The following is a 27,480-nucleotide window of genomic DNA, read 5'->3' as shown; positions in this document are numbered from 1 at the left end:
CATTTTTAGCTGAATCTGTTTATTGCCTTCTATGTTTCATGAAAATGTAACGTGTTTCTTCAGTACGACTTTGTGAAACGCACAGAGCATAGCTGGGTGAGATGCACTTCTACTCCTAGTCCACTTCTCAGGACAAATCATCAGCTGTCCGCTGTAATTAAATACTTGCAATCTGTGAACACCATGCTTAACATTTACTAATTTTCTCCTTTCAATATAGGCAGTAATTCACCATTGTCTTTCAGTTCCTAAGAATTAAAAAAAAGAAAAACAGGCATTCGTGAGTATATGGTCATGAAAAAAGAAAAAAGTATCTAAGCAACAAGTTTTTACCATATCTGACACTTAGCTAAACCTGCAAGCTTTCAATGTGGCCATATTCTTTTATTTTTTTGTTTTTCGAGACAGGGTTTCTCTGCGGCTTTTGGAGCCTGTCCTGGAACTAGCTCTGTAGACCAGGCTGGTCTCGAACTCACAGAGATTCGCCTGTCTCTGCCTCCCGAGTGCTGGGATTAAAGGCATGCACCACCAACGCCCGGCTGTGGCCATATTCTTACACTATAAAACTAGGAAGACCAAGACAGGTAGAAATACTGCTACGAGGTCAGCCTGGTCTACGGAAGGAGCTTAAAGGCAGCCTGGACTACAGTTTGAGACCTTGTCTCAACAGCAAAATAAGAAGCACGTAACATACAGTGCCTGCCTTAGACAGAATTACACTCTAATAGCAAACAGAGACCTGTCACTTGGCAAAAGTGGCCTGCAACTATGGCGCAGGAGCAAAGAGACTCTTGCCTCAGCCTCCCAGTCCTCATCCTCACTCTTGGACCTTTGGCAGATTAAGGAAAAAGGAAAATGGCCCAGAGAAACAATTACAATAACAAAAAATGAAGGAGTGTAAGAATTTTGAGGCAGAGAAATGTTTCTGGCAGGAAAAATGTACACATTTACCAGGAAGTTGGACCCTGAAGGATGGAGGAAGAAAAGATTCAATTATGGAAGAAAATCTCAAGTTGGGAAACCAGGTAAAGATGGTTGACAGGCAAGAAAATAGGGAAGAAAGCTGTGATACAGTTAGCATGGCAGCGTCCTGAGTTCATCCGGACTTTCAGCTAGAGTTTAGCTCTCACTGGCAGCATTTGAAGGATTTGACAACAGCTCAGAGCAGGAGTAAGCACGAGACACTAAGGTACATACACAGAGGATGGTGAACGTGAGACTGGAGAACAGAGCCAGACAACACTGAGACTGGATGCTTAAACATCAAATTTTTCAGTTTTTGAGAACACAATGAAAAGCATTTACCTTAACAATATCCAATCCTCCAACAAGATCCCCTCTCACATACAGCTGAGGGTAGGTTGGCCAGTTTGAGAATGTTTTTAATCCCTGCCGCACCTAGAGAAACAACAGGATTCCTGAAGTGAGTCTTTCCACCAGACCCTGTGACTGAAAGTAAACACGGAAGGAAACAGAGAACCCAGAACTCACTTCTTCATCCTCCAGTATATCGAAAGTTTCATATTCAACCCTGAAAAAGGGAGAAAGGTTTTTAACAGGCATTCATTTTAAACAAAAGACATAAAGCCTACCTAGTATTTTTAATATGGTCAAGGAAAGCATTTCCTGCTAACAAAACTTTACTTAAAGCAACATGAATGACTATCATTGGGCTTGTAGTTGTAAGACAAAATTACTAGTCTTTGATGGACAAAACTAGCTACAGCAGGAGCTGCCAAAATTCTCTTATGGGAAGAGTGGAAGGCCAAGGCACTTGTGTGGAGGTCAGAGGACAACTTGCAGGAGTCAGTTCCCTCCTTCTCCTATTCAGGTCCCAGAGGTCAAGTTCAGGTCATCAGTCATAGGGACAAGCACCTTTACCCTCTAAGTCACCTCACTTGCCCCCCAGTGTTTCTTAAGAAACAAGAGCCATTTTGTTTTAAAGGTTATATTCAGACTGTGTTGCTTAACTGCCTTCAATTCTGCTCCAAATCTGCAACTTCAGAGAACAGGTTATCTACTCAAAGTATGACCAGAATACATACTGCAATTTGAAAAGAAGCAATCATGAAATGGGAAATAAAACGGTTGAAAAATCCAAAAGAACACGCGCTAAATATCTCCACATAGGTGGGTTGGTTTTAACCACAAAAATCATTGGGGAATCTCCACCTGGCAGCCATCCCAGGTGCTCCACCACAGGAGCAAAGACTTCAACAGCTCCCCCTATTCCAGGCAAAGGAGACCAGAGGCCTCATATCCCCCAGTTATTATAGGCAGCTGTGAGATGCCTGGTTTAAATGCTGGAAAACCAACTTCTATCTTCTGCAAGAGCAATAGACACATAATCACTGAGCCAACTCTTAAGCCCTGAAAACACAGGCTCCTAAATAACATTAAGAATATATGAATATCTCTCTGTATGTCTTTATGCATGGTGAGAACAAGGGCCAGAAAATTCCACTTTGGCCTAAGTTAATTTTAAAAAAGAAAACTATAAAAAAATAAGACAATATATGCCAATAAATAAATACTATGCAAATAGGTTTTGACATTAAGACTGCAAAGTATCAGCTGCGGAACTAAAAAGCTGAAATTTTTTTATGTATACTATTTGAAAACAAGATTTACATACCCAGTACTATTCAGTATTTCCAGAATTTGTTTGCTGAATCCACATTTTGCTTCCTAAATTATATATATAAAGAAAAGTACATTGTGCATTTTTTCACAGACCCAGTAAGTGTAGCTGCAGTGAAATGCTCAAGCCAGCACCCCAGCCACTGTGCTTACCCCGCTCCCATGCTTGTTCTGTTCCCTCTCAAGTGCTAGCCCAGGCTGCTACCATCCCAAACAGCCTACAGATTAGACTGACTCTGGCTTTAACTTTGTAAGATGTGGAACATGTAACAGCTTAAAAAAGTCAAACCCAGTTCGTCTATACAGACTCACCTAGACTCTTTCCTTGCTTTATGCAAAGTGATAGAACATAGTCAAGTGAGTAACAATAACTAATTGTTTTCACATCCCAGGAACCTTCAGTCACATCTTTTAAACTTATCTTTGCGTTGGGGTATCAACTCATTTGAAGTGACTGAGATCCTATGATGTTTTTCAGGCCACAGATTCCCCAAGCCCCAGCTGTCTTGGGAAAGAAGCCTGACAGACAATACACAACATCTTAAAAGCTCCCAGGACACCATTTCCAAGAAATGCAAATTCTCCTTGGACAGCACAAGAAATGTAGAGAATGAAAGTCGGCTTCCAAAATAATAAAGCAAGAGTACTGCTTCATCATCACTACAAATTAACATCATGTTTATTTTTAGTAAGTGTACTGTTCCAGTGACAGAGTCTGTGTCCTAACACAGTGGTACCAATGCGCTAAAATTATATTGTCCTCCGTATTACTTCCATCACACTAGTTACATTAACTAGTAGTTGTTTATTGTCCACCATATTACTTCCATCACACTAGCTATATTAACTAGTACTTGTTTTAACTAATGGGCTTCCCGGTATTGGTGCCTTAAAGCAACCTGTCCTATGGCATCATTAGGTCCGTTCACAAAAAGGCAAAGGAAGGCAAAGAGCTCTGCGGCATCACCTACCCCTGGTGGCTCTCACCCTTCTGAGCTTTAGTCTCCTTATCCTGAGGGAAAACAAACTGTATAGCTTTGCCTGCCTGAAGCTAAAGAGCTGAAACTCAACTGTTAAAACTGTAAAATGCAAGAGAAATGGCAGGGCTAGCTTTTCAAAATTACCAAACTAATCCCAATCCAGAAGAGAGCCAGCTCTTCACCAATTAATAAGTGCAAGGGGACTTATCAAACTAATGAAAATTCAGTATGTACTTCCATCAAAGTACAAGAACCATCGTATTACGAATGAGAATTGTGGTAGTTTTACTCATCAACGAGATACCACAGAGCACAAGGACCACTGTCAGGGTTTAGTTCTTACTCTAAGGACCTAAGACCAAGACCCTCAGGACTACCAGAGAAGTACATTTGCCCACAGTCCACACTCTCAAACAAAGGGGACTGGGACAGCAATTGAGAGAATCAGCTAAGTGCTCACAGTGTTGACCACTTCAGCTGACAAAGTTTGGCAGCAGAAAGCAAGGCACCCTGCTGAGACGCTGATGATAAAGTCAAGTGAAATGGAGATTACTCTGTTTGATCTCCATAAGCACCAATTAAGGCCCAGATAACTTCCTGAAACCACTACAGCTTCATTAGCTAAACTAGAAAAAAACACTTAACTGTCCCCTTGCTGCAAATGTTAACATCAAAAGAAATTACAAATAAAACCATTTTTGAGTTCCTTACCTGTTTGTTTCCTTTCATAAAGAGCATCACAGAAGCTTTATTGGTCAGCACTTTGAGCCTGAAGAGAGAAAATTGATATAAAATGGCTCAGCTCAATTATTAAACACCACTTCTGCTCAGCTTCATAAGTAGCAGGCATATTTGAGGGCTAGCAGGATGACAGCTCACAGCTTTGAGTGGTATTAAACAAGCAAAAGCACTGACACTTTATTTCATTCTCTCCCTGAGCCACTGTAAAACATAATATGGCTTTTTAAGGCAACGAATGTTCCTTCAAGTTGCAATTTAAGCCCATCAACTTGTAGTACTAAAAAAATAATAATAACCAATTCAGTAAGGAATTATTCGATGGGGGGGCTATATATTGAGCCATCTAAAGTTCCCAAGATGGATCAGTGAGCATTTTCCCATCATAATGCTACATAATGCTCCTCATCCCAGAGCAGGGCTGCCGGCCACAATGGTAAGAAGGCAAATCTCAACCCTCCAACTACCACTAACTGCTGAAAATCACAGTTCTCATCTTAACTTGACACTTCATACCTTACATGCCACCTGCAAAGAAAAGCTCAAACTTGCTGTCAGGAATGTTAATCACCCACATCTGGAACAAAGTTTAGTCACAAGTCTTTAGGGAAAATTGCTGTAGGGACATTTTTTCTTCACTCCTCTCATGCTATGGAAGCACCACGGACTAAAATTTCCTTGTAGAATAAAACTGAGGCCAGTCAAGTAAACATATCACACAGACCATGACACACTTCCAGGTCCTCAACAGGACAAACCTACCCCAGGCAACTCAGGAAATGATCTAACCACCTCAGTTCATATACTACAAGTTTCTGTCAGAATGCATGTCATTCTGCTAGATAGGAGCCCTTCAAATTACTTCCCAAAATATATCACACACTGCTTTCTCTCCTGCCGTAGCCAGCATCTGTGTGTGCCTCAAGCACAAGAGAGTTAGAAGCAGTACTTTAGGGAAGATCAAATGAAGCCAAGGCAACAGCAGCAAGAATAGGCCAGAGAGAAAAAGTACAGTATCCAGTCAATCCAGGAATATGAAATGAAGAGCCCTACTCTGGGAGCAGCATAGCCTCGGGACCAGGACAACATGGGCCACAATAAGACCACAAAAGGGGCCCATGTGGTATCCACAAACACTACCCTCTCATCATAAGAAAAGGGCACACACCAGTGGCTGGGCCAGCATGACATACATGGAATACTGTTCCTAAAGAGTACCTGAATTAAGTATAGATGATGGTTTTTTATTAAATATTTGTTGAAATTTTCAAAATGTGAAATAGCAAAAAATTTATAAACTCAAGCCCCAACTAACAGTGATGGGCTAATGAATTTCAAGATAATTCCTTTTAACTAATTATTAATATAAAAATATGAATTAATAAATTCATGTTTATTACAGAGAGTCCCCTTCACGAGTCCCTCCCTATCAAAATGCAACATTTCTACAAAACTTCTGGAGCAGACTATGATCCCTCATAAAAAAGAGAGATGATTTCACAGCCCCAGAGGCTGCCTGAGTTTTGTTACTGTGGCTTAGAGAAAGCACTCTGAACTAGCTTTTCCCATTCAACGCTTAGCACACTCAAGGATAGAACATGGCACTTCAGCGTGCTATGCTCACATACAAACACAGGAACAAAATAGTGCCCTGGACCCACTAAAAGTGACATTTCTGCAATAGCAAATATATTCTTCATAGTCAATAAACCGAGGTAAAACATTTCCAGTCAATTTCAGAGCATCCCAAGTTTCCAAGACTAGGCACTGAGAAACAACCACCAAATGCTTGGTGTCAACTCCGAAAGAACAATGCAGTAACAGGATTTACAGACTCAGCTTTCTAGTACTTACCTCTCCTCTAACTTGGGAGCTTTGGGACAAATTGTATCTAGTTCTTCTGATGCTTCCAGCTCCTGAAAGGAGGACATTATTAGAACACAAACCACCCTGACCACCCCTATGTAGAATACTGACAAATGCCTATCAGAAAAACTGCGGTCGTTAGTAAATCCTTAGGTGCAGTAAGAAATACATGCGCTCAATTTATTACGAACACTTTAGAAAAGTGTGCTCTAAACAAGATGTCTTTACAAAGAATCTAACCTTAATTATGTCAAGTCCTCCTATGAGCTCTCCAGAAACATAGAGCTGAGGATAGGTGGGCCAATTAGAGTATGTTTTGAGCCCCTGTCGAACTTCCTCATCTGAGAAGATATCAAAACTGCTGAACTGGATATTGTGTTTGTGAAGGATTTCCACCATCTGCTTGCTGAAACCTGCAACAGAACAAGGAAATCAGAGAGTTCAGCATCTCTCACATACCACAAGGTGTCCAGGGGACATAAATGCCCATCTCGTCTGCACAGTGATTGAGTCAGCATAACTGGATAGGTTAAGAGAAAAATAAATGCTAAAACCCCTCATTTGACCTAGAGCCTCAGACAGTGAGAATTTAACATAAACATGCATAAGTGCAGTGAAAAGTGAGTGTGTACTTATCAAAGCTGCTCTTTAACTGAGACACAGCACTAGCAGAAGAGCAGAACCCTGACAGGGAACAAAGTCCTCTATTGTCGCCTCCCTCTGCATTAAGGGACTGACCAGGACACCTAGGACAGCTATTTTAACCACTCTTGATCACAATGAGACCCAAGTGTAGCCCTCACTCCACTCTCGTGAGCCCATACACACACTTCTGTGGGTGCTTCTCATCTTCACCTCTGAGCAGGATCATGGGAATCACAAGTGCTCTCTTTGGGTCTGAAGTGGGCACCGTAGAGTAAATGGTAAAGTCATCTTTGTTGGTACATATGAACTATCTGTAGATTGGCCCCATTCCTTCTCAGCTTCTGTTACAACCTGATAGATGCTTTCCTATAATTATTTACATTCCCTACAGCATGTACTATGATGATTTTTCTACACTATAGTGACAAATTTATGTCCCCAGAGTTTATTAGACTTTGGTTAAGTGTTCACAATGAAGGAGTGTAAGCATTAAGTCTTAATAACCTGAAGAAAGGGTGTGAGCATCAGTCTTATGAACCTATCAGTCCAAGCTGAAAAATGGTTACTTTTCCTCCAGACACTACCTCTCACCAGTAACATCTCCAACTCTGAAGCACCTTCCCCTTTCTCACAGCACCATTCTTTGAAACATACTCTTTCATTCACTGAAACATAATCTCTTCTTCCAATTAAAAATCCCTCTAGGATTTCCTCACATCAGCAAATATTTTCAATCAAATCATAAAATCCCGTATAAGATGACCTGCAATGGTTTTATCTGACGTCACCCAAAAGTGCATTTCCTATTAAAACATGGATCTCCAGCTGAGCCCCAGATGTTTCCTGGCTCTGCAGTTTTTGAGAGGAAGCACTAGGATGAGTGTGTAGCACACAGGCTGCTTTTCCTACAACTCAAGTGTGGTGTTCATGCACAGCCTGAAGTCAAACACCGTTTCTGAATGTTTTCACTCATCTGGGAGTTCATTAGTAAACAGCTAACGGCTGGCTGCTGATGGTTATTCTGTTCCCAATATATTAGCTCGTTTCTACTGTAACTGGCTGAGAAAAGGCTTTATTTTGGCTTTAGGCAATTACATGCAGACTAGAAAGATTGATTGGTAGGATTTCATTTTTAAGGGTTAAAGTGGCAGATTGGAAATGTTATGCTTAAGGATAAAGTAGTAATAAGGCTTTATTCTAATAACAAAATATTTATACACTCCTGAAGAAAAATGCATGCATGCAATAGAAGCACTTAAAAGTTAAAAAAAAAATCTCATTTACCACAAAATCACCATTTCTATCTGCAGTCATTTCCACTCGTGACATGAGTAATAAGCCTAACTGCCACATTTAATAACTACCTAAAACAGACCGTAAGAGTGTTTCTGCACTTGTGCCTTCATCTGACTCTTACTGTTGAAGCTCCCACAGCCAAACACCTACCAGCTTTAACTGCAACAGCTATAAGAGTCCCCCAATAACCTCATTACCTCACTGAAGGACGTCGGTGCTTCAGGAAACTTCTTTAAAGGTAAGCGAGCTCTCTTCCTATCCTTATAAGACGCCAGAAGAGAGGGAACTCAGGTCTGTGCCCTGAGACCCTCTCAACACCAGCTTTTAAATCACCATACATAAATTGTGCAGACAGAGCCTACAAGTACAGCAGAAAGTGGAGCTGTGGCCTGTACTGGTTATAGGACAAACAGGCTCTGGAGATAGCTTTCCCTCTTTCCTGGGTATACAGTGTAAATGTTATTCGAGTTTTTCTGGGTAACACAAAGCAAGGCTAGAGCCATTGATTCAAATACAAGTGTAGCTCTTATTCCACAACAGATGCTGAACCAGGAGCAAAGCAGTGTTAACGGCAGAGTGCTCTAAAAAGTATCTCTGCTAGATGAGAGGACCTCTTGAGCTCAGAGATGAACAACGTTTTCATGAAGGACTAGCCTACACTCTTCACTGGGCTGCCAATATGGAGCACAGTTCTACACTAAGCAGGCGCAGAAAACAAAACCAGAAGTGAAACCACTTGTGTTCCCCAAAGACAGAAGATGAGAGGTGAAGACAGTGCACGGCAGTGAGCACAAAAGCCAGAGACGGAGGTGGCCAGGCAGTCCCCACACAAAGGCTTTCCAGGTGACCTAACATGGACACTTTATTAAGTACCTTCCAATAATCCGTTTGCTCTATATGCTAAGAAAGTGGACACATAACAAGAAACCAAAATATCAGAAAAGAGGTACCTACTGGGATTGTTAGAAAAGTTACAAACAGAAGAAACAACAGTTTAAAACCTTATGCATCAAGCAATCTCTTTACCTTTTTTCTTTCATTATCTAAATGTCTATAAAATCTTGTTTTCAGATTGCTCTAAAATATTTAAATTTTCTTTTTATTCTATTTGTACTTTGAATGCCACAACATAAAAAACTCAAGAACTATGTCATAAATTTGATTTAGTGAAATAAAGACTATTTCTAGATAAGCAAAATTCAGAAAGACAAGTAACACACATTTTCCCTTGTCTGCACAAACTAGATTTAAAATTTGATGTGTGTATTTGTAGGCACATCTGTGTGCACATGGGGAATGCCACAATACCGGGAAGGGAGGGAGCGAAGGAGGAGCTCTAAGTGGGTGGGAAAGAGACAGATGAAGTACAGGCACTGTGAAAGCAGCAAGGAAGGAGAACCAGTTGGAAATGGAAGGAGCTTAACATAATGTAGGAGGGGGAAAGATACCACAGTCTAATGTATGCTAACATAAAAGTTAATTTTTTTAAATAACTATCTTTTTGAAGAATTTTTTATGATTTATTATTTTATGTGCATTGGTGTGAAGGTGCCAGATTCCCTGACACTGGAGTTACAGAAGTTGTGAGCTGCCATGTGGGTGCTGGGAATTGAACCAGGGTCCTCTGGAAAAACAGTCAGTGCTCTTAACCGCCGCCAAGCCATCTCTCCAATCCCCTAAAATGACTATTTCTATGTTTGTCATTAATACATTTAAACAATTAGCCCCTGGACTGAAAGGTCTTTCAAGACTAACCCTACCCATGCTAGCTCCCTGCTGAAATCCAAGGTGGTACCCGACTTGTACCCAGTTCCTGAGCAGGGCTGAAGCACAGTAAATGACACAAACCTCCTTCCCTGCTGCCTGGTAACACTTTCCCAGCCAATTTTGCCTCCTGCCAATTTTACTAGGTTATTAGAAAAGATGAAAAGAGTGTTACAGTTGGGTTAGATTGACTCTGGGTTTGTATGTATAGCCTGTCATATAGGTTTGCACACATTTTGCAGGCCTTTTTACCGTCCTTCCAACTAGAATGAAGGTAAGTCCTTTACTAGACTACATTAAGCACCAGAGATGGCAACAGTTCCAACTTCCACTAAAATAAAGTAACGAGAAAGCACTGTGAAAACTGTCTGTTTCATGTCATTGCTTTACTGGGAAATCTTTCAGGCAGAACTGAGAGAAAGGAATCACTTCTTCATCTTTTTAATAGAACTTAGCACAATGTTTTACTGTTAGAAGTAGACTGCCTCCTGACCAGAGGAAGACTTTAACCTGAACATACTCAGAAAGGCAGCATGGCTCTTTCTGGTCACACTGGACATTCAGTAATCCTATCAAGAGCATATCCAACTTTACTGCCACCTATCTTAATAAATCCCCTCCAGTGCAGTCGAAACACATATCCTTAGTCTCAACAGAATCATCAAAAGGCATTAAAAACTCAATTATGCAGCATAATAATGTAGTAGGCACAGTAAAAAGAAAACTACATAAGCTCAATACCAGAGGGGTCAAATAATTACAAAACTTATTTAAGGGTAAAATTACCAGCATCTTCACGTACAGAAAGTACATGTGCCTGTAAGCCAAGATTCAGTGATCTTTAATCCACTAACAGCTATCAACCAGAAGTGACAGCAGTGGGTAAAAAATGCCATCACGTAAGCACAAGAGGGAAAGCAAAAAGACACAGGGCAGGCCCAGGCCCTAATGAAAGCCCTCAAATTTTTAAATTACTAAATCTGAACAAAAAGATGAGAAGGAGGCTACCAAGAAAGAAAACCATTCAGAGCAAAACTGCATAGGCCAGAGATGCTCAGGAGCTGAGGGTACCTGCTGCACAGGCACTAAGGACTGGAGGTGAATCCCAGCATGTACCTAACAAGCCAAGCGTCCAGTAAACAACTGTGGCTCCAGCTCCCAGAGGATAGAGACACGACTTGCCAGCCCAGTAGGTTCCAGACACTTTGCCTCAAAGAAACAGGTGAAAACTGACAAAGAACACCCAACGCCCTCCTCTGGCATGCATCTACATTCACAGACAAACAGATAAGTAATTATCTTAAAGGGCTGGAGCTATGACCCAGGTTAAGAGTGCTCAGGTTAAGAGTGCTCGTTGTCCTTGCAGAGGAGCCAAGTTTCAGCCTCAGCACCCATGCTGGGTAGCTCCCAATCACCTCTATTTGCAGCTCTAAAGAATACAATGCCCTCTTCTGGCCTCTTTGCCTACATGCTATGCTAATACACAAAGACACACAGACACACACACACACATGCACACACACATGCACACGCACACACACACGTACAAGTGCATGCCCTCTCTCACACACAAATCTTTAAAAAAAAAAAACATTACACAGGCCAGAGATAGCAATATGACAGATAAAGAGCTGGAACCTAATCCCTGCCAGCTCTGCCTCTAGGTAAGCAACCTTCATAGCTGAGAACTCAGATATAAAACACAAAAAGCCTGAACCTGGTGATTCCCAAAGATCTCCCCTCCGGCCCCCATGTCCTCCAAGTATATAGTAAACACTGACAGCTACCACTGACTTGTGTGATGATGACACAGGCATGAGTGACACGCCCAATTCCACACATCCACGACATCCACTCAGGCAGGGATGTTCTGTTCCCATCATCAGGATTAGCTTCTTACCACAGCGTGGTTCTTGAGGTGTTCCCTTCATGAACAGCATGCAGGGGGCAGCGTGAGTCAACTTTTTCAGGCGAAGATTGAGATCTTCTTTAAGATGCTCATGAGTACTAGGAGGAAAGGATCCGCTAGACACGTGTCGCTGGACTTTTTTGGTCAACTCTGGGGCATGTGCACCATCTAACCGGTCGACTTTCTGAGAATTCTGAAGTTTGAAATGTCATTTAGAATAAAGTGGCATTCCTTCACCATTATCTATATTTTAGACTCCAAGCTTACAGAAAAAAAAAATACATAGCTCTAGCCAATCTTTAAAGGTATCCCCTTTTATTAGTGAAGTGAGAGAGTCTGATTAGCAATTGCTTGTACTGTTCTCACTTAGAAACACCTATTTTGGAACATATTGGGTACGCACTGACATCTGAAAGTAAGACCAACTTGAAAGGACCTACTGAACACAAACGAAGTTTTGGAGAGCTGTGGTAATACCCATCGGTGCCTGGAAGCAAAGATTTGCACTTGCTTCCCAAGGAGTCATTAATCAACTAGAACCAGCCAGATGTCTCCTCAAATCCAGGCACATGCCCTCAATAACCCACTTCAAACCTGCGTCAGGGAGTACTAAGTCTGCAGGAGAAGTCTAGATTCTGATCAGGAGGCTCCGTTCTAGCTGTGGGCTGCCCACTGCCCATGGCAAGCAACAAACATGGTCCTCATCAGTGCAAAAAGAGAGAATATCAAAAAAAAAATATACAAGGCCAGGAGTAACCAAGGAGATCAGAAGAGGATTAAAGAATCAAAACAGAAGAGTCCCAGGAGCCACTCAGATGGACCATTGCTGGTGCCTCTCTCATCCTTACCTTGAAGAACAGGAAGGTGGGGACAGAACTAATTTCATATTTTTCAGATACTTCAGGAACAGCTTCGGCTTCCAGCTTTAAAATAAAAGAATCCAAGCTTCATTATTACTGGTTCTTTCTATACTTTGCTATGTAAATCAGTTTCACATGCACTGTCCTTTCAAGTCCATGGCATTTTAAGACTATAGGACAAAAGTTTATGACACATTTACATTTAAATGAGACTCACTGGGCTGGCATGTCATCCACGGAGTCTGCAGTGTCAAAACAGGTTCAGAGGTTTTTATTTTGTTGCACATTTCAAAAGATGCCTGGAGGCTGTGAATAAAATTTTTGGTGCACTAGTGACCTAGTAAATTTTCAATCATATGCAGCTACTACTATATTGAAATCCATAAATCACTGACCCCAGTTATGTCATGATTACAGTGCTTATTTTCTGCCCACAGCAATTCTTGCTGTTTGCTCTATTGACTAATTTCAAGAGGCAGTACATCATGACTGACAGTTGCAGCTTTCTGCAAATTATGAAGCAAAAAGGAGTATTTCTTCAATAAACTATTGATGTCTGATAAATTTTACTTTTAACCCCTGCATGGCTGCTGGACACTAAGCAAACAGCCTCTTTGGCTGCCTGCTCTCCAGTCTATTCAAACATATGAACTCATTTTGACTAAGATAACTGTATCTGGTCTGATCATTTCCTTGGGGCCCCTCATCAAACAAGGTATGGTCATATCTGGCACACAGGTTTCAAAAATATTTAGAAACACAATTTCTAGATAATTAGAACACAATTACTATAAGCTATTTACGTAGGTCTTTATAAATATACTTTGAGAAAAACCGAAATATATTATATTTTCCTCTCATAGGACTGCCAATTTAATATAAACTTTTTGAAACCAATAAAAACCTGTATTCACATTATACCTATAGGAAATAAAATTTATTGATAAATTATATTGTTAAATGTGTTTAAAATAATATACTGAATTTCTCCAAGAGTGAAAGATTTCCACTGGGCTTGAAATGTGATTTTTACCTCTGCTGTACCCAGTCAGGCTACCTGTGCGATGCCTGGCCTGTGGAGCACTGTCCAGCCTGCAAGATCTCATGCTGCCTTGCCTCACCTTTTCACAGGTTTTATAAGGATGTTTTTAGTGCCTTCTGCAATATTGCTCTTAATTGTTTCCATTTTTCAAATATACTTAAATATTCAATCAGTGACGGCTGTCCTTTCTTATGATAAAAGGACAAAAAGAGAAAGCTGCCTGACACAAACATTTACAACAGACCGCAGTTAGGAATGTGCGTGCTATTTTCTTTCTTGACACAGCTCCACACTCAGACCAAAAGTGTGCCCACAATGTCACCCAGCAGTTCACTCTTTTCTTTAACTCTGACAACTGAGAGTCACTCAGAAAGAGACCTTACCTCCAATGCACCTGAGCAACATTAAGAGGGCACATATTCCTGGACCAGAACAGACAGCACCCTAACACATGCCTCATGTGTTAGTTAACTAGATCCCTGCTGCCATTCCTGCCTGAAGATCACTACAAGTGCCTCCCCTCAAACCAGCTTCCAGAAGACTAGCTCTTCCTCCCAGAGGCCATGGGAACAGACAAACACACAGAAAAGGGGACTGGATGTCGGCTAAAGCCACAACAGTTCTCCAGAACATTAGCACCATCTGATGGTCCAACACCTTTGTAGAGCTGGGGTAGAGGCTCCCAGGATTTGTCTAGCATGCCTGTAGCCCTGGGTACAACCCCAAGCACCACAGAAAGAAGTCTTTGCAGCACTCAAAATTCTTTGAAAATATGGTTCCAATATAGTATAATGGTCTCAGTAATGAAAATAGAAAGTATTTTTAAATGACCTGCATGTACAGGAGCTCAAAGCTACCTTTCATGAACAGTCAGCTCCATACCATGAGCCCTTGTACAAACTAGATGAATAGACCTGATAACCAGTGAACTATCACTTGTGGGCATGCCTATAACGGTGTTTCACCTGAGAGACAGACTAAAACAAACCAAACGTGTGAGCATCACCCAAGGGGTAAGGGCTCACCAGAACAAAGAACGATAAAGGAAAGGTCTTAGGCTGGAACACCCTCCTCCCCTGGAATAAGAACCCCATGTCACTGAGCCTTTGTGCTCCCTCCCACCCCTGATTCTCAAGCTTTCACTATCAGTCCCCTGGTTCTCAGGCCTCTGGCACACACTGCACAGCAGCACCCCTGCTTCTCAGCTTGAAATGGGGCTCTAAAGCTCTGTGATGAGGTGAGCCAATTCCTGTAACAACTCTCCTTACCTATCTGTAGCTCCATGTCCCACTGGCTGGCTCTCTGGACAAACCTGGCTAATGTAAAGATGACTTGGGTGACTTACGCTCAGATAGAGAAATGATACAGCTCACAAGTGATGCTCAACTATAAAATCTGGGCCTGTCATTATGCCACACGTAGCTTTCTACTACTATAGTCAGAAGTAGTACTTTGGGGATTGGATTTACCACCCCCACCGCTACATCTTCACAATGATGCCTATGGTGGGAACCACTTGCTCCCTACCCCGGAGCTCTTCAGAGCCTTCCTAAAGTGTGCCTGGGAAAGGGGGTGAGAAGTGAGAAGATGGAGGATACTCATTCTTTTGGGGGAGTGTGAGACAGGAGTTCCCTGGTAGTCTTGGCTGACCTAGAAGTTGCTATATAGACCAGGATGGCCTCAAACTCAGAGATCTACCTGCATCTACCTGAATCCTGGGATTAAAGGTGTGTGCCACCATGCCCTGTAGGGTCCTTACTTTTCTACTTTAGTTTAGCATGTCAGTGCTATAGAAATGGCTCACAGCTGAAAGTTACTATAGGCTAGATAATGCCTGGTATTTTGTTCACTAATTGATTTATTCCTGGCAATAACTAGCACTGTCATCTCAACCACTTTATACAGAGAAATTGTATAAGCATCTGGAAACTAAATAGCATGAATTCTTTAAGACACCTGCCTATTCAGAGCAGGAATAAAACAGGTATTAAGTAACCTATTTTTAACTTAAGATTTATATATTTTTATCATATGTGTGTGTGTGTGTGTATATATATATATATATATATATATATATATATATATATATATATATATATGAGCAACACGTACATGCCTGGTGCCCACAGAGGTTAGAGAAAGGGGTCATATGCCCTGGAACTAGAGTTAGAGAAGTTATGAGTGACCATGTGGGTGCTGGGAGTGTGGGTGCTGGGAATTGAAACCAGGTCCCTTGCTCGTAATTGCTGAGACACCTCTCCATCCCTGAAGATTCCTACAGCCTCAATGTAACTTAGTAGTAGAACACTTGTCTAACATAAATGTGAGGTCCTGAGCACAGGCCCCAAAATTACAAAGGATGGTACAGGAGCTACAAAACACAGCAATTTAACTTTGTAACTCCTCCATACCCTTGACTCTCAACACAGCAGCCACTATACCAGTGGTTCTAACCTTCCTAATGTTGCAACCCTTTAATATAGTTCCTCCTGTTTTGGTGAGCCCTCAATCATAAAATTATTTTCATTGCTACTTCGTAACTCCAATTTTGCTATTCTTATGAATCATAATGTAAATATCTGTGTTTTCCTTCCAATGGTCTTAAGCGATCCCTGTGAAAGGGCCATTCAACCCCCAGAGGGGTTGCAACCCACAGGTTGAGAACCTTTGCACTATACAATGAAACAATACTGGCTAAAGCAACATCATAAAACTCCCTAACAGCTGACTCTTAATCCTTAAGAGAGTTTACACTGAAGAGGAATGGTTAGTAATGGTCAGTGTTAACTAGCTCTCAACTTGACAAGGTTGAAAGACCTCAAAGACTGGCCTCAGGGAATGACTGAGAAGGAACTATCCAATTTAACTATACACTTAGTCGGGAAGGCCCACTCAATGTGGGTGGCATCATTCCATAGGCTGGGGATCCTGGGCTATGTAAGAGCCAAGCATAAGCATGCATCATTCTTGTTCTATTTCTGAATGTGAATGTGAACAGCAGCCTCAAGCTTCTAAAGCTGACTTCCCTGCTACGATGGACCTGGAGTTATGAGCTAAATAAACTTTTCTCTCAAGTTGTTTCTGTCAGAGGATTTCATCACAGCAATAGGAAATGCAACTATGACACATGGCAAGTGAGAAATGCAAGAAGGGAGTATAGACTTCCTTACAGACTGGATCTGATTTTTTCCAAAGCACACAATCTTTTCATCATTGACAAAGCCTTGGACCTTTTTCCTCTTTCCTACTTTCTCCCCCTTCCAAATATCACATTCTGAAAGAATCTACCAAATAATTAATTGACAAATATGAATTCCCACTAGAATGGTATCACAAGCCTGTAAACTCAGCACCCAGGAGCCTAAGGCAGAAGGTCATGAATTCATCTGTCTACTCACCCATCCCCATACACAGATCAATAAAGCAAACTTCCATTTTAGGTAGAAAACAACTATGTATTTCAAAAGTACTTAATATTCTAATTAGCTATTTTACTCTATTCTGAATAAGCTTGAACTTTTTGTAAGGTATTTAACAATGGAACTAGCTCATGTATTTCCTCAAAGCACTTAGAGATGTGAGAGCCTACAGAGGGACTCACATTTCAGGATTCAACTGGATATGGCAGCAATTGCTACAGGGAAGGACCTAGCCTAGCCCACCAGTGAGGTAACACCAGTGCATCTTACAGTAACATCACAAGTCAGGGAACAAGGGACTCACAGAGAATGAATGTGAAAGCCTTGCCTCTCAGCTTTCAGTGGGAACAAAGCTTCACAACTGACTAGGAATATGTGGCTAATCTGTCTGAACTGGTATCTTATCAATCGGAAAGCTAAGATCTTGATAGTTACAATCCATTTAAACACCTTAATCAAGATCACCTACTAAGTTAGGGGAGCAGCTCAGTTTGTAGAGTGCTGGCCTGGCATGTAGGAAGTCCTGGTTTGACCCCCAGCACCATATAAGCAGGGCACAATGTCACCCACTACAAGCCCATCACTCCTAAACTCTCAAAGTCATCCATGGCTACATAGTAAGCTCCAATCCAACCTAGGATACATAAGACTCTGCTTCAAAATAATAATATTGCCAGGCGGTGGTGGCGCACGCCTTTAATCCCAGCACTCAGGAGGCAGAGACAGTCAGATCTCTGTGAGTTCGAGGCCAGCCTGGTCTACAGAGCAAGTTCCAGGACAGGTTCCAAGCTACAGAGAAACCCTGTCTCAAAAAACCAAATAATAATAATAGTAATAATAATATAATTATTTTGTGTGCCAACCAAAAAAATAATTCAAAAAAGATCACTTATGTAAGTAACATTGTGAATCTATCACCAAAGAATGAAACAATCACTTTGTTTCACAAATCAAGGTCAAAAATGCCAAACTAATACATTTAAAAAAAAAAACAAATAAATGAAAAGTGGGTATAGTAAGACATCCTTGAGGTGCCAACTATAAGAGGCTGATGCAGAAGACTGGCTTGAGTCCAAGAGTTTGAGACCAGCCTAGGCAACATAGTGAGACTCCCAACTCAAAAAGAAAAGATAGCTGGGCAGAGGTGGCACACACCTTTAATCCCAGTGGATCTAAGACAGCCTGGGTCTACAGAGCAAATTCCAGGACAGTCAAGACTACACATAGAAACCCTGTCTCAAAAAACAAAAACAAACACACACAAAGAAAAGATTATAGTGGTATATTGTTTATATTTTAATAAATAAATCTTGCCTGAAGACCAGAGGCAGAGTTAAAGCTTCTAGAGGTCAGATAATGGTGACACACACCTTTAATCCCAGGTTTTGGCAGATGGAACTCTGTGAGTTCAAGGCTACCTTGAACCACACAAATTCAATACATAAACAAATCCAGGTGGTGGTGGCTTACACCTTTAATCCCAGTACTAGGGAGTCAAGCCTTTAATCCCAGCATTAGAGGGAATATAAAATGGGAAAAGAGAGAGGCTTTAGTATGGTTAGTTTGTGGTTGCCCAGCCTTGGTAGAAGTAAGACTTCTCTAGTTGATTGATTGCCTTGTTTTTCTGGTTGAACCCCAATTTCTGTCTCTGGATTTTTATTATTCGTGCTACAAAAGATAAAAAAAAAAAAAAAGACATTGATGGGCTAGGACATTATTAGCCTTACTCCAGAAACTTCTAGAAGTCCTAATTAACAAGAGTACTGCTGCCATCCCCTTAAACAGCAAGTGCTGTCAGGCTCAGGTGTCCCTGACAATCCAGCAGTACCACACACCTCCAACTCTTGGCTCGCTGCAACACTTAAGCACATGAACAACTTAAAATCTCACTGCCAAGTCTGGTACCAATGTGAGAAGCAATTCTAGAGTCACTTTAAATAAATCATTCAGATGGCAGTTGAGAACAGTGTGTTACCTAAACCAGTAACATTATCTGTATGAAAGCAGACATGGAGCAATTACCATCACCCTGACTAATTAATTCCATGACTGAAGTGTTTAATCATTCATTTCACTTGTAGTCATTATCTTTTATCACTGACCAAACATGCAGGTTTAGTGTACCCTTCCATTATTTATATTGGACATTTTAGGGTTACCTTCTTAAGGTTACATTATGCATTTCATCAGAATTTTAAATAAGTCCTTAAATTTTAAAAAGCTAACTATTCATATCTGCCCTATCTGCAAAAAGAAAAACTGGGAGAATTCATACAAAATTAATACAATAGGTTACTTATGGGGAAGGACAAAGGGTTGGCAGGTAAGACATGGAGTAAGCCTTCTCAATGTCTACCTTGCTGTACCGCTTGGCACTTTGAGCCATAAGATACAAGAATACAAGGCACACAGATGCTGTCTACACAAATGCTGTCAGGAAATGTAAATCGCCTACCAAGCAAAGGAATTAAGAATTAGAAAACAGAATTCTGACCTACAGACACCCAGCACTTCATATAGTTTCTAAACTCATATGCAGGTATATTTGTCAACATGTATTTTTGAACTCACAATTTACAGTTTTAAAAACACGGTTTTGGGTTTTGTCTTAAATCCTAAGGATTCGGCATTGGTTCACAGGGGCACAGGTGCTGATTCCAGCACCTGGACGGCAAGAAAACTAAGATCTTGAGGTCAGTCTGTGCTGTGAGACCCTGTCTCAAAGTAAATAAATAAACTCTTAAGAATTAAGACTTATGAACATACAATATACCTTCTTTCCCAATAATTCATCATTCTAATACATCTGTCCATGTTTTTAAACCTAACAGTACTACCTCCTGAATAACTAAGATTACAGGTGTAAAGCAAGTCTGCTAACCTCCAGCAGCCATCAACTTCCTGGAGTCCACCTTCTCACAAGACAACAGGAATGTAGGAACCAAGGCTTGAATAAAACAAGGGGCTCGGTAGAGAAAGGAGGGGCAGATAAAGCAGCATCTTCCCCAATGACCACAGCAACCTACGCATAAATACACTTTCTAGGATCATTTTTCACATCATAGATATTTTCTCAATGAAGTCTTAATTAACTACTATCAAACCAAAATTATTTGGTCTGCTTTTGCTGTCAAATATTTCTGTCCTTTGCCCATTCTGTAGGGATTTTTTTATTATATGAGAAATGCAACATTTTTACTGACCTGTCAGAATAACTTAGTACAAACAACAGAATTCAATACAAAATTCAAGTATTTGGAATTTCACAGCTTGTTCCTTTAAAGGAAACAAGGTAAAATCTAGTCTACCTCATTAAGTCAGAAATGAAAGAAAAAAAGACTGAAAATATATAGTACCTTCACAAATGAAACATGAGGGTGTTCTTTAGCTAACTCTGCCATAACATCGTTCATCTGTACACACTGTGGAGCCCATGGTGCCCAGAAATGAACCACGAGAAGTGACCTGTAAACCAATAAAACACATTTGTTAATAATTCTGGAAACATATACTGGTGTAGATTAAATTCTCCAACCTAGGAAACTAAGAATTCAGCTGTATTGCTCAGAATCACTACCAGTCTTCAGACTCTTTAGACGAATATTCGAGTTAATAGCGTTTCTTGAGTCAAGATCAAGCCCCAGTAAGTGGTTCTAAACGTCCATCCATCTCAACTAATTGACACGTCAATCATGTTTTCAGACCCATGATGAAAGTGGAATCTGAACTTCTGTACAAGAAAGCTGCTGCTGAGAAATGACTGTGGACATATTATTACTATTAATCTCACATAGCATTGTGACAGGGGGGTACAACTGGAACCACAGAAGAACAAAGAAGTCCTAACAGGCAAGTCTAAAGAAAGCAGGGCTGAGACCACTGCTCATAAATGCCCTTTGCAGTTGTAATGCCAAAGGACCCTCTGAGCATCTCCATTTGAACTGACAGTGGAGCCATTAGAGTGCTAACTTCCTAGACACCTCAATGTTACCAATCTTAGTAATTTTCATATAAAACTATCTTCATAAAGACTTATCTTTGAAGCCATCTCAAATTTAAGTGAAACCTGGATTTACAGAATTCTAAGTTCTAATAAAATCCTTCCCCAAGGCGGAGCAAAAAAAAAAAAAAACAACCCATAAATCTATGTTATATGGAGAAAAGAAAATAGAAACACATTTACTTATAATCAAGGAATGGAACAAGAAATGATAAAGGGGCTGGGCAGTGGTGGCACACACCTTTAATCCCAGCACTTGTGAGGCAGAGGCCAGCGGATCTGAGTTCAAGGACTACACAGAGAAACCCGGGCTTGGGAAACAAAAACAAAAGAAATGATAAAGGGCTGGAGAGATGGCTCAGCATTGGGAAAGCTTACTGTTCTCTCACGAGGACCAGAGTTCAGATCCCATCACTCATGCATGTCACACAGTTCACAAAAGTCTCAAACACCAGTTCCAAGGTTCTGGCCTCCATGGGCACCCACATACACATATACAGTACTCACACACAGACATAATTTAAAATAAATAGTTTTCTTTAAAAAAAAAAAAGTGAGAAGTGGGACCCTGCCCACAACAAAGTTCTCCTAACACACACAAGGGCATGAGGCAAGTTACAACCAGAGGGGCAGGAAAAGGTGACAGACCATAATCTAAGGTTGACTACAAGTTCTGGCATAGACACTGATGGCAAGTGTCATCACTAGGAGGAAAGGAAGTCTACTAGAGTATTAGTACCAGGGCTTAAGCTCAACCAAGGTTCTCTACAGATCTGGAAATCAAGAAATACAGAACCAACCATGTCACAGAGCGGACAGAGGGGACTGGAGGTCAGTGTCTCTGGGTCTCATCAACATCAAGTCAGGCCAGATGGAAAATAAAAGAGGGATGGCTTCAGGAGTTTTAAGTCCAGAGTCTTGCAGAAGTCAAGAGATGGCAAGAAGGAGTAACAAGATAGTAACAAACAGTGAACATCGCCAACTGCTAAAAGAAGCAGAAGTCCCACAGCAGCACAGTGAGCTGTCTGGAAAAGTCCACCACAGAAATCGACCTCAAGAGATCTGGACTGCACAGAGGAATTTAACAGCATAGAGGGCCGAGCCTGACTTCAGTGAAAGGAAAAAAAAAATCCCAATCCCCAGATGCATGTATGGCACAGGGACAACACCAGTGCAGAGAGAGCTGACAATCTGGCAACTGTAGATACAAGGTTTCCAGAGAGTTGAGAAAGTAAGTCAGAGCAAAGACAACACTGTCTTGCAGTCCAGAGAATTAAGAATGGATTAAATGGCATGTGAGAAGTAGGGATGGGGAGGGCTTAGACAGAAGATTCCTTAAGTCTTGGTTTTGCTCAAAAACCAGGTGATATGCTAAAACAGAAATGGAAGGCCAGTGTGAAATTGTATGTTTGTAATCCCAGGCTGAGGCAGAAGAATGATCAGCAGTTCAAAGCCAGACTGGATACAAATTGAGTTCAAGGTTAGGCTGGGCCAGACAAACCACCTCAATAATGGAAGGGGGGGGGGCACGACCACAGGGACTAGTTAGAACTGATAAAGACAAAGCCTTCTAAGAGAATACAAAGGCAAATAAGAGGTTCTACCGAAAGTAAGGAAGGACACACTGTCTATTCCCTAGATGGGCTACAATTTGCACCAAACAGACTTCTATCTGGCAGATTTTACAAGAATGAGTTCTAGGCCTCAGCCAAAAGCAGACTTCTCTTTCTCAGGCATTCAGCTAGACAACATTTTTCAGTCCTCTTAAAGTAATCTAGGGACCTAGGCCTGAGTTTTAGCCTTCAGAACACTGACACCCTCCCTCAGAAGCCTGTGCAGGCTCTGGCCACTCTTCCCAGCCCACTAGAGCATCTGAGAGGTTCCAAAGCCTAACAGTGGCAAGAAGAAAGACAGATCCACAAGGCCTTGTCAAAGAATGCCCAAGCAGTCTGACACATAATACACCCACTGTCCACAGATAGAACAAAGCACCCTACACTCCAACACTGAAAGACAACCACACTGACAAGTCTGGATGTAATACCCAAGACAGTCTGGAGTGGTAAGAGCAGCACAGAGGAAAAGCGTGGCTACACTCATTTAGTGCTATCACGCAATTCCCACTCTATCATGATTCAATCAAGACAGCCACCTTTACAAAGGGGCTTCTACCTTGAGAGCCTGTCTACCCCACACACCTGTTCTTCCTGAGCATGACAAACTACAAACAAATACAACTTAATTCATCTGTTTAGAGAATGTGACAGACACTGAGAATAAGCATGGCCATGATCTGCTATAGAATGACCTGAGGTAAACTGGCATCACTGCATCCATGACTCAAACAGGGAGAAAGTAACAGGGCCTCCTTGAGGTAAATCCTGACTTGGCTTCTGAGGACCTACGGTGATCTTGATTGGCAAAGGGAGGAATCAGAGCACAGACTAATACTCACAAAGAAAAGGGGAGGTGTATTAGCAACTGGTCCAGGTGTGGCAGTGGCAGAACAACTAACAAAGCAATTCAAGGGGCTTATTTTGAGAAAAAAGGGGGAAAAAAAATACTTAGCTGACAAGGTAGTGCATGCGCACCTTTACTCCCAGAACTTGGGAGCAGAGCAGGTGAGTCTTCCACTCAGTTAACCTAACTAGATCCCTCAGAAATGTCCGTGGACAGTCAGGTCTCCTGGGGACTGTAGCTCCTACCAAGGTGAAAATCTCTACTAACCACCACAAGAGGAAAGGAGGGCCAAGAAAGGAATGTAAGCAGGGTAGAACTGTGTAAATCTATATACATCAAGTCCAAACACAGGCAAGCCAGAGTGACAGATGGTGCCACTGTTGGAGGGACTCCAGGACTTTAAGAGTGTGCTTCCGAGACAGCTAAAACCACTGCACTCTATTGCTACACAAGAGCCATACTGTACTTTTGAAAGGTGGGATGTACATGTCTGTGAAGAAATCTTAAAAGAAGTTAAAAAAAAAAAAAAAGAGTACATTCTTACCCTGTTGGTAGAAATTAAAACCAAGGCCTTCCAGAAAGTACATAACCAAAGGTATTTATTCTGAAAATTAAAACTACAAAGATTTATGAAGGCATATATCTTACTACTAGAACAGAAAATAACCAAAAAAAGACCAAAACAAACTATGATCTAACAATAGCATCTAAATGGCCAAAACAAAATACTTTAAAATATCAAAATATTTTTACATATTTAAAATATATTAAAAATCTAATTAGCAAAGTATTTTTAATGACATAGGCAAATGTTGATAATATTGGATTATTTTTTTTTTAATTACAATAGGTGGATAAAGATGTAGCTGAGTGACAGAGTCTGGTATGCTTGAGGCCCAAGGCTCAATCCCAGCAAAACAAAAAACATAAATAAAAGAAAACAGGCGACCAGGCTTTGTTAGTATGAACCCAACATTCTCCAAGTGGAGGCAGAAGGATCAGGAGTTCAAGGTCATCCTCAGCCACGAGCTAGTCCCTGCTTCAAAGAGGAGGGGGAGAAGGAAGAACAGTGTGCACACAGAGCTGAATTTTGCTCCACTGGCATTAACATGACTTTGAATTCTTTGAACTCCCACACCTATAAACAACTTACATCCTGGGATGCTAGAAAGATCAAATAAAAATGTGTTTGATAACATCATTGCATGTGTTTAATGTGAATAGTTATTTTTATTGCACAAGATATTCTTATGTTTACATGCCTTTTAAGCATGGAATGCCAATTATAGGCACATATATGAGATACAATACCAGTTCCCGTGGTGTAATGGTTAACGCTCTGGACTCGGAATACAGTGATCCAAGTTCGTGTCTTGGTGGAACCTGTTCCTTGAGGAAGTGAACTGGTCAGTCATCCTATCAACTCAAGACCATGAAGCCCAATAAAAAACAGGCTGCCCATGCATGCGTGCGTCAGCATTGATGGAGGCATGTTTCACTTTTCCATATATGATACAGAGATGATGTGTAGTATATGTAGTAATATGTGTAGTATATGTAACCAGTTTCTCCCTCTTAGTAGAACAATATGCCCAATGCGTTGAGGACATTTATGGAAAGATCAAGTTGAAAATGTCACTAACATAAACTCCCTTACCTCCTGCACTAGTGTTCAAACCTAGGGCCTTGAACATGCACCCACCAGTGAGCTGCACCGCACCCCAAAATATTTAAATATTTTAGCAGACCACGAGTCTCAGTTCTTCATCAGTCAGACTCAACAAATGGCACCAGTACCCACCCCCCACCCCCACTGTAGAGACAAGAGCTGAGATCTCAGTAACTTAACACATCAGATTAGATGACTTTAATATAAAAAGTAAATTTCTGAGCCAGGAGGTTGTGGCACCCACCCTTTAACCCCAGAACTGGAGGCAGAAGCAGGTAGGTCTCTGTGAGTTCAAGGCAGGCATGGTCTACAGAGTGAGCTCCACAACAGCCAAGGCTACAAAGAGAAACTGTCTCAAAAAAAAGAAAGAAAAGGGGGGGGGGGTGTCTAGACTGGAGAAATGACTCAATGATTAAGAACACTAATTACTGCTCTTCCAGAAGATCTGGGTTCGATTCCCAGCACCCACACAACACAGGCTCACAGCAGTCTGTAACTCCCCCAAAAAGGAGCTGATGTCCCCTTCTGGCCACAGACACACACACAAGCGCAACATAAAAGAACAAAAAAAGTTTAATAAAAGATTTCAACCCACATCAAATTTTAAAACTGAGACGCAAAGACATGGAAATGACTGCACCCCAAGTGCTATCTAGCATTCTTAATGGCTTCCATATCCGCACAAAGTAGCTCCCTCCAGGGTGTCACAGAGCACTTCCCATGATGCCTATTCCTATCAGTCACTGCGGAGGGGAAAATGTCTCCTGAATCATCTCGGGCATACAGCATTGTCAAGAATGTAAATGGGTTTAGGTTTTGTTGTTGTTCTTATTTGGGTATTTTTTTTCCTCTGGGAGGACTGGATATTTGTTTTCTGGTTTTTTGAAAACAGAGTCTCCCTACAGCCCTCTGGCTAGCCTGAAGTTCACTAGGAAGACCAAGCTGACCTTGAACTTGCAGAACAAATGGCATATAAACTTTCACCCACTAAGATCTATTGAGAACATGAAATATAAAAAAAGGTAAGCACGTGAAACACACACACATAAAAGAATCTTCTCGGATGATTTAAATCCAAACTTTTAAGGGCGGGTCGACACAAGCCCTCATCATTCCAGGAGGCCATGCCCAGCGTCATCCACAAGGCCTCTGCCTGAAGAATGGGAGGTACTGTTGGACCAATCTGAACCCAGCTTCTACCAACAGGTAAATGTTCTTCTTCCTCTTCTTTGAAAAAAAAAAAAGTACCAAGCAAACCTGAAATTCGAAAGAACTGGAAGGTTTTTTGTTTGTTTTGTTTTCGGTGCTAGAGTTTGAACTAGGGTATCTTGTGTATTAAGCACTAGGTTCACCGTCAGTCTCTGAATGAGCTCTTTTAATCCTCCCCCATGCCACAGGGGGTAGCACAAGTCAGCCCATCACCCTCCCACCCGCCCACTCTGCTCTGGGAAGACACCGGAGAGAGCTTCCGGTACGCCAACCACTGCAGCACTTTACCATAACCATCACAACCCTGGGGACACCAGCCCACTCACCCAGGAGGAGGAATCTGGGGGTGGGGTTGCTGGCAGGCAAGATGCTGGGTTAAGGTTGGGGGATCCCAGGCAGTCGTCCCTGGAACTCCCTCTCCCCCCACTACTCTGCAGCCCAAAGCTGGGCAGCGTCACAGGGAGCCACGTGCACGCCTCCGCCGCAACCCCGGGACTGGCCTTGGGAAGTCTTGCCCAAGGCGAGGTGCCGGTGCACCCGGCCGCAGCAGACCCCTCCCTAGGCCAGCTGGGGCTTCAGGAAAACCCGGGAAGCCATCTAGGCCTGTCCTTCGGGAGGTGCCGCACGCGAGCCTCTGGGAGGCAGGTCCATTGCACACCGGGGCCGCAACGCCCCGCTGCACTGCCCTCCCGGACCGGTCCCTCCAAGGCCCGACCAGGGCCGCCGCCGTTGGGCCGCGAGCTCAGCTCCGGACGTGCCGCACTGGCGGGCCGCCCCCGGGACCAGAGGCCCCGGCCCGCCTCCCGAAGGTTCCCCGGCCCTCTCGCCGCCCCAGCGTACTTGGCTTTGAGGCGCAGTAGCTCTTCAAACTGCCGGGCAGAGCCGACCTCCGCCACCGCCGCCGCTGCCTCAGCTGCTACTGCCGCCCCCGCCGCCATGCTGCCGCCGCGAGACACCCGCAATCGAGCGCCGGAGGCTCGATG

The 27,480-nt window shown here is 42.1% G+C and overlaps 1 protein-coding gene across 2 annotated transcripts; it reads right to left on the bottom strand.

Moving 5' to 3' along the window:
- Positions 1–27,480, bottom strand: Glrx3 (glutaredoxin 3). Of its 2 annotated transcripts, XM_075972608.1 has the most exons (12): positions 27,338–27,438; positions 20,516–20,624; positions 12,916–13,004; positions 12,687–12,761; positions 11,830–12,031; positions 6,465–6,637; positions 6,213–6,274; positions 4,332–4,389; positions 2,636–2,688; positions 1,492–1,531; positions 1,306–1,398; positions 1–248 (listed from the first exon to the last, which is right to left on the bottom strand). In XM_075972608.1, exons 5-12 carry the CDS (start codon positions 11,867–11,869, stop codon positions 198–200), a joined length of 570 nt encoding a protein of 189 aa, XP_075828723.1. In that variant the 5' UTR covers positions 11,870–12,031; positions 12,687–12,761; positions 12,916–13,004; positions 20,516–20,624; positions 27,338–27,438; the 3' UTR covers positions 1–197. The 2 variants fall into 2 exon arrangements, with proteins under 2 accessions (XP_075828723.1, XP_075828722.1); XM_075972607.1 differs by lacking the exon at positions 12,916–13,004 and having other exon boundaries at positions 27,338–27,480.

This window comes from Microtus pennsylvanicus, chromosome 5, assembly GCF_037038515.1.
Source record: "Microtus pennsylvanicus isolate mMicPen1 chromosome 5, mMicPen1.hap1, whole genome shotgun sequence".
Classification (NCBI taxonomy): Eukaryota; Metazoa; Chordata; class Mammalia; order Rodentia; family Cricetidae; genus Microtus; species Microtus pennsylvanicus.
This window is presented reverse-complemented; position numbering and strand designations above follow the sequence as displayed.